Source organism: Malus domestica, chromosome 16 (genome assembly GCF_042453785.1).
Source record: "Malus domestica chromosome 16, GDT2T_hap1".
Classification (NCBI taxonomy): Eukaryota; Viridiplantae; Streptophyta; class Magnoliopsida; order Rosales; family Rosaceae; genus Malus; species Malus domestica.
Genome location: NC_091676.1, coordinates 2,869,607 through 2,877,500, shown reverse-complemented (window position 1 = coordinate 2,877,500; position 7,894 = coordinate 2,869,607). Strand labels below are relative to the sequence as shown.

The 7,894-nt window shown below is 35.4% G+C and overlaps 1 protein-coding gene across 2 annotated transcripts; it reads left to right on the top strand.

Annotated features, from left to right (window-relative positions):
- The first annotated feature begins 5,407 nt into the window (after window positions 1–5,407).
- Window positions 5,408–7,894, top strand: LOC103403241 (zinc finger protein JAGGED). 2 transcript variants are annotated; one of them, XM_008342069.4, is made up of 5 exons: window positions 5,408–5,643; window positions 5,875–5,969; window positions 6,156–6,296; window positions 6,595–6,676; window positions 6,893–7,894. In XM_008342069.4, coding segments are annotated over exons 1-5 (858 nt in total). In that variant the 5' UTR covers window positions 5,408–5,641; the 3' UTR covers window positions 7,431–7,894. The 2 variants fall into 2 exon arrangements, with proteins under 2 accessions (XP_008340291.4, XP_070672288.1); XM_070816187.1 differs by having other exon boundaries at window positions 5,503–5,643; window positions 6,162–6,296.

Below are 7,894 nucleotides of genomic sequence, written 5' to 3'. Positions count from 1 at the left end.
TTAGTTGCTAGAATAATCTAGCAAATGTCCAAGTCGGCAACCATTACCTATAAATATGTATTCTAGTGTGGTGTTGTAACCAAGCAACTAAGTAAGCTTGTAATCAAGCAAGCAAGCAACCAAGTGAGAGTGAGAAGTAAGAATAGTCTTGTAGGAGTATGAGTGATCTAGAGTGTGTCTCTAGAAAGTGAGAGAGTGTCATTGCTTCTAAAGTATCTTTGAGAGTTTTGTGTGTTGTAATATTTTGTGTGTGTAATACAAGTAATTTGTTTACTTGTGTTGTCTCTCCAACACTTGTGTTAGAGTTGTGTACTCTAAATTTTTCCTCAACAGTAAATAGCGGTATGTATATATTGATATCAATATCAATTATTTTTTATGAAAATTATGGAAGTTTGTAATGGGGTGGGTATATCAACTCATTCAAATTTAGATAAAAATTTCTAAAAAAATTCATAAGTTCGAAATCTGTGATGGATTCCTGCAAAATTTCTGAAGTGAATTGATAAATATCGTCGATATTCATTAATTTTCTCATCTCACCGATATAAAGTGAAGTTTACATTTTACCCCCTTCCCATATCGATCTTTGATTTTTCTGATATTTAGACAAAAATATCGACAATTTCATATATATTTTGAACACGGGCTATAGCATAGTGGTCTATTTGAAAAAAACTTAAATTACTATTCATATTAAGCTTACCTTTTTTAAAAGTGAAAAGCTTCAGGTACTGTTCACTTTAACAAAAAATCATATTTTTACACTAAAAGGTCAATATTTGTACTATTCACTTTACCTTTTATTTTGTCTTTATCGTTAAAATTCAAAATTTTCAAACTCTTTTCATTAATTTTTTTTTTTAATCATAATTCCAAGCTTTCTACCCATTTCTACATCTAAACATACTTCGTGTTCCAACAAAAGCAATAGATAAGAATTTCTAGCTCCATCTCTAAACAAGAGCACTTAAAACCCTACCAAAGTAGCTATTTATACGGTTTTTTTCCCTAACGAAGGCCAAAATTTTCCTTCCATTTTCTCTAGAACACTCATTACATCAGAACGATTATGGGTAAAATTATGAGAATGACCTTAAAAAGGACACAATGTGCTTGTCATGTGAGTTTGACTAAAAAGTGGATGCAATTGACATTAGGGGTGGGCAAATAATCATTGGTTATGGGTAATCGCAGTTATCCGCCCATTTAAATTAAACGGTTACGGTTATGGGTAACCATTTAAATAAATAAACGGTTATGGGTATAACCGTTTACCCGCGAAATTTAAATGGATGGTTATGGGTATTAACCGCGGTTATAAACAGGTAACCGTTTACCCATTTATTTTATATATGTAAAACTAACACAAACCATGTTCTTGATCCAATAATACTTAGCACCCAATAAATTAGCAAAAAATTCATCGGTCATTCTCTCAATAACACTGCTACAGGAATGATGATTCTCATCATCAAGGAATTTGCCAAATTAATTTAAATTCTTTGCGGGTAACCGTGAAATTGACATAAATGCTTTGACAGAAATGTCTTCTAAACAATTTTTGTAACCCAATAATACTTATAAAATATTATATTTACCTTCATTGGTAACAGTTAAAAATATCATCCGTAAACTATTATTTCAATTATTGGAATGGTATAAGAACTTAAAAAATTAAAATACGAAAATGTATGATAAATGTACCTATAACAGTGTTTAATTGTCAACAAATAAAAGAAAATTATGACAATTTTTTTTTTAATTTTCAAGTTATTTAAAAACATGTAAACGGGTGAAAAATGGGTAATGGTAAAAAAAAAAGATAAACGGGTTAAAAAGAGTAAATGGGTATTAAACGGTTACGGTTAAATGACTATGCTGTTATGAGTATGGTTAACCGTTTATAAACGGTTATGGTTATGGGTATAACCGTTTAGGCAATTACCCAACGGGTAAATGGTTATGCGGGTATGAACATAAACGGTTATGGGTAAATAACCGCGGTTACCCGCCCACCATAACCGTTGCTCATCCCTAAATTGGCACAGAAAATGAAAAACCATGGGCCATTTAGGCGAAATTACGTTTTCTGAAATAACGTTTTGGGCCTTCTATTTCACGTATTGGGCTTATGGTATCCAACGGGCTGGTATGGGCCTCCGAGTGACGAGATCCCTTCCCGAAATCAGAACGAATGAATTAAAACCCAGAAGCAGTTTTCCATGTTGACTTTCAAACGCTTTGTGGCAAAAAAATCAATTGGCAGCAACCGACATGCAAAGTCGGGCACCACAAAATCTGGAAAATTACATTATTAAACAAAATAATTCAACAAGTCTGCTACCACTACAGTTGCCCTAACTTTTTAAAACAAACTGCTTAATTTCCTTTATTTTTGTGCCAAATTTTTGTTTTTCAACTTAATGATTTGGTTTTTGATGGTCAGTATTCATCATGTTCAGGCCACCAGCCCAAAGAAATGAATTAAAAAGCAGGAGAAATGCTTAGGGGACTGTCTTAAATTGAGACTCCCACTGATTCTCTGTTATTTTACAGTTTAACGTCAATTTCTATGCTAACATTGTAAATTATTGTGCCATAAACATAAGTAGGAGCTGCAGATATCCCCCTCTGAAATTTGTTGGTGCATGTGCTGTTCCTTTGAATATGTTTGACTGGAAGTCTGGGAATCATGATGAATATACGATTTTCCACTAGATACTGTTAGAAAGTGATAGAGGATGCTTGATATTTTGGCAGAGTAACGAGTGCATGCAGGACCACCTTACTGGAATTATACAATTTTGCGGTATTTGGATGCACGGCCGATGCATGCTTGCATGGCCGGACATTGCAAATTTGAGTTACCAGTCCAAATGATCGATCTAGACCTATACGTACATAGTGTGGTCCAGGAACCCAACTGACATGAGTATATAAAACCCACAGAAATTAACCACCGTAAATAACTGTTTTTATCTTCTTTCTTTCCAACTACCATAATAAGATAAAATTATAGCAAAAAATAATTAAGGGCAACGATCTTCATCCTCCTCTTTTAGTTATCTGCAGTTCAAATTGTCTGTACTTTATGTACATTACCAGAAGGCGTGCAGGAATTTCGAAAAGGAGTACTGAAATCATTAGGCTATACTAATTAAAAAGGTTAAAACTTAATTAGATTATGAGACACATCTTCTCTTGATCATCGTTTGGTTTGTTAGACTGCATGCATGCATCTAAGTGGATCTAGTTCGGTTTTAGTTAGTTTTTAACTAGACCATTTGTCTACTAGAAAATGAAGATGATCAACCAAACTAGATACTCCTAAAGACTAAAACAAGACATTGGGTGGAGTTGTGCCCATCCCTACTTGGATCATAAAAATACTAACAATCATACGTTTTCTATTAGATTTTACCTAATACCCGACATGAATTAGCTTTTATTATCGTTTTTAAGAATGACACTAATGAGTAGTTTCATAGTAGTGTACAAAGATAGATATTATATATATATATATATATATGTATGTATGTATGTATATATGTATGTATGTATGTATGTATATATGCCCTCAGGAGAAGGCCTTTTAATTAGCTACATGTGGACCATATAATCTCTATGATTATCTTCATCTTAATTAATTATATGACTACACGAGACCCTGAATATTCTGCTGATCAATTACTTATGTAAGTAGAAGTTAATTAATAATTGATATATATATATATATATGACTACACAAGGCCCTGAATATTCTGCTGATCAATTACTTATGTAAGTAGAAGTTAATTAATAATTGATATATATATATATATATATATATATATATATATGACTACACAAGGCCCTGAATATTCTACTGATCAAGTACTAGTGTAAGTAGGAGATACCTACAATATCTAATCTAAACTATATATTAATGGAATCTTCTTTGTTAAGCAAAAGAAAGTGAAAACATAATTTAATTTTCTACCACAAAACAAATCATGGCCATAAAGTAATTTTACAATTTTTTTAACGCTTCACCCAAAAGTGATATTAATATCCTCTAATTTAAAAAAAATAAAATAAAGCAAAAACTTCTCTCTTCAATTCCACGTTCCTCTTTTTCTCCCTCTCTCCTTCCCATTTAAAGCAAAAATAAAAAATATTTCCACACAAAGTGTGAGGCATATGCTAGTTTATGATTATGTTAAATTAAATGGTCTTCTAATTTTTTTTTTTTTGGGTAAATAAAGTAAAATGGTCTTGGTATTGTGGTTTTCTAGAGAACATCATTTGTTATATGAGGACAAAATAGTAGAAATTATAACACTCACAAAGTAAGAGAGCATTTGATAATCATTTTGTTTTAAATTTTTTTATTTATGTTACACTTCTTTTAGATTGAAAATCTTGTTTGATAACTACTTTCAATTAAAAAAAAAAACTTCTCAAAAAGCGCTTTCAAGTTTCACAAAATAAAAACGCAATGTCCCCTAAGTCTACAACTAGCAAGAAATGTCTACTACTATTGCATCTAAATAAGACACACTGGCTGTAATCAAAGTATATGTAGTGTAGAAAGTCTATTAGAGCAACTCCAGCGGATGCTGGTTGCTCGGGCGACAGGGGAGGAGAAAGGGCCTGAGGGCCGGTGGGAGCAGCTCCAGCGGGGAAGGGCCCGAGTGAGGGTGGGAGCCCGAGCGAAGGGGGGGGTGGGGAGTCGACGGGCCTGTGGCCCGAGGGCTTTGCAATATTTTATGTTTTTTGTGTCAGAGAGAGAGAGAGAGAGAGAGTGTGTGTTTTTTGTGTTAGAGAGAGAGGATTTTTTATTATTTAAACAAACAAAAAAAACTATTATTTTAATTGCTTATTGCCAGGGGGAGGGTTCTAAGGGTGGAGATGTAAATGGCAATTACTGTTCATTAATGGTAGTTACTATTCATTTAAGGCCGTTACTGTTTAATAGGGTGGATTGAATAGTGGATTGCCAGGGGGAAGGGCTCCATGGGTGGAATTGCTCTTATAGCATAGACTAGTGAATAATTTAGATTTATGACTCTCTTGGCTAGGAGTAAATTTTTATACTAATTTAATAATATTCCCTTGTACAATTGAGCTTTTTTTTTAAAGCACGTTATAAAAATAGTAGCGTGGAGTAGTGAATAATTCGGGTTATGATATTTTTAAAGAAGATATATTTATATATTTAGAAAAATAAAATATTTAGTTTCTACTCATGCGTCTCTTATATGGAACTCACCTCTTTCCTAATTTAAGAGCCACGTCCCTCTCAAGTCTCAGCCAAGCCAAATGACACTTGCACAATACCTAAAGCCTAAGGCCCTGTCTTCTCTACATTCCGCCACACTACCTCCCCTTTTTAAAGTCACGAGATCAGCTAACTTTGTTTTTCATTTTTGTTAAAAATTTTATTGAGAGAGAGAGAGAGAGAGAGAGAGAGAGAGAGATGAAAAGGGGTTTGGCAGAGAAACTGAGAGAATTTTCAAAGCTCCTTTTCTTCCACCATCACTCAACGAGCCTCTGAAAAAAATTATAATTTCCTAAGATCCGTCTTCCCGTCTGAGAGAAGAGAGCGATACTTCGCCTCACATTCACAATTTTATTTCTGTCTTTCTCTGTCGGTACCATGTAGGTCTTCCCCCACACTTTTCTCACCGGCTGCTTGCTTCTCTTCCTCTTCTCTTTAATTTCTCTCCTGCCCTTTTTAATACCACTTTGTGTGTGTATAGGTCTTCTTTTTTATAAGTTCAACACCAGTACTATTATTACCTGGTTTTTTTTTAGAAGTCTTTTTTATTTTTTTATTTTTATTTTTTGGATTTTGATCTTGTATTATTTACTTCTTGTTTTTGATTGCAGGCGACCTGATGAAGGAAACCCACTAGACCTCAACAACTTGCCCGAGGATCATTACGGCAGAGACGCCCAACAAGTTGCCGACGTCAGCTCCTCCGGTACTACTCAAATATCTGATATCCTACCACCATTCCCCAAACTAAAAAAACGCAAAACCAAATACCCTTAAAATTTATTCATGATGATTTTTGGTTAATTAATAAATTAGGTAGGGTTTGAGGTGATTAGGTTGTGTCTTATCGAAGTTGCTTTTTTTTTTTTTATGATTGAGGGGTTTCACATAGTTGCAGGCAGCTACAGAAAAAAGAAAAACGGCGCAAAAGATGGAAAGGACGAGAGTGGGAAGGTCTACGAGTGTAGGTTTTGCTCCCTCAAGTTCTGCAAATCCCAGGCCCTCGGGGGACACATGAACCGCCACCGTCAAGGTACTCTCTCCTCATTTCTCTTCTATTCAATTTTAACAAGAAATTCAAAAGCAGCTTTTCAGCAAAGCATAATTTTACATTGTCATCAATAATTCCAGCCATGAAGTGTCCTCGGTCATTTCAGTATCTTGAGGAAAAGAAAGTTTGTAATTTGATTTGATCGGTTGTTTTCTTTTGCTGAAATTCTTGTTTTGTCAATTAAGGTTCATGTGCTTATTTATTTATTTTTGGTTCTGAATTCCTAGTTATTTATGTATTATTATGGGTGATTTGACTTGTGTATTGGAATGGCCATCAGAAAGGGAGACAGAACAACTAAACAGGGCTCGTCGGTTGGTTTTCAATAACGATAACCTAGCCGCCCCTCCTCCTCACCTAGGGTATGTAATTTTATGCTTTAATGTCTCTTCCTTTTCTTTTAATAAATTAGTTGGTGATGCAATGCAGTGTCCTCTTCTTCTGCACTTAAGATTGAATCCTCTTTATCATGGTTAAGATGAATTTAGTTTAAGATATGTTTTTGTATAAAAACAAATAAAATAGTTGGTATTTATTTAGTGTGATTTGATTTGTGTACTGGGTTTGATATTTTATAGATGCTGCCATCCGATTCCACCAGGAGGGTATCATCATACGGCTGCTGCAGGTAACAACATTGGTGGTGCTGATCCAACATTACCTCTCAGATTTCCACCAAGAATGTTTTCTGCCTCTTCATCAAACACCCTTATACCACCGCCATTGCCACCGCAGCTAGGTGTACAAGTACAACCCCCTCAACCCTACTTATATCCGTCTCCGTCACGGCCCATGCCCTTCCCTACTTCTTCGCACTACCCTCATCATCAAGTCAATGACTATTATGTTGGACATGTTCTTAGCAACAACAATACTCGCACTCCTTCATACGGGCATCCAAATGTGAACTACGGAGTGGCACCGGCGGAGTCCACCAACTACACTTGCATTGGAGCGCCTGTGGGACCAGGAAGCGGTGGAGGTGGAGGTGGTTGTAGTGGTCGTGGTCGTGGTAGAGACGGATCGCTGCACGTGAATCAGGAAGAAGCATTGAATTGGAACAGGAGCTACGCAGGGACTCCTCCTTCGATCAATCGATTTCAACGTGGCTCCTAATATTAATTAAAACACTTCCTTTTTTTTTTTTTTCTTTTTTTGGGTTTTTGTTGAGCGAGTGATAGTCTGAAGCATTATTATTAGGGTCTCTGCCTTGACACGCCACCCAGAACTGACAGATAGAAAGAGAGAGACTTAACAAGAAGACAAATGGGATCATGAGAAAGAGGAAGGAGATGACTGAGCTTTTTTTGGTATTTTTCTACAAGGGGACTGGGACAGCCTTTGAGCTCATCGACACCCTCAGCAACTTTGGCTCCGAGTTGAAATTAAAATGTTGTTGTAACTAATGGGAGGATTTCAACGTAGAAATCCGAGTGTGTAATCCACACCAAAAGTCTGAAAAGGGGAACTAGAAAAAGGGATTGTGGGACAAGTTAGATTTGAACTGAAAGTTCCAACCCCTTTTTAACGTTTCGTGTTCGTTTTGCATGCCAATCAATTTTCTTTTATTTTGCTTTCTA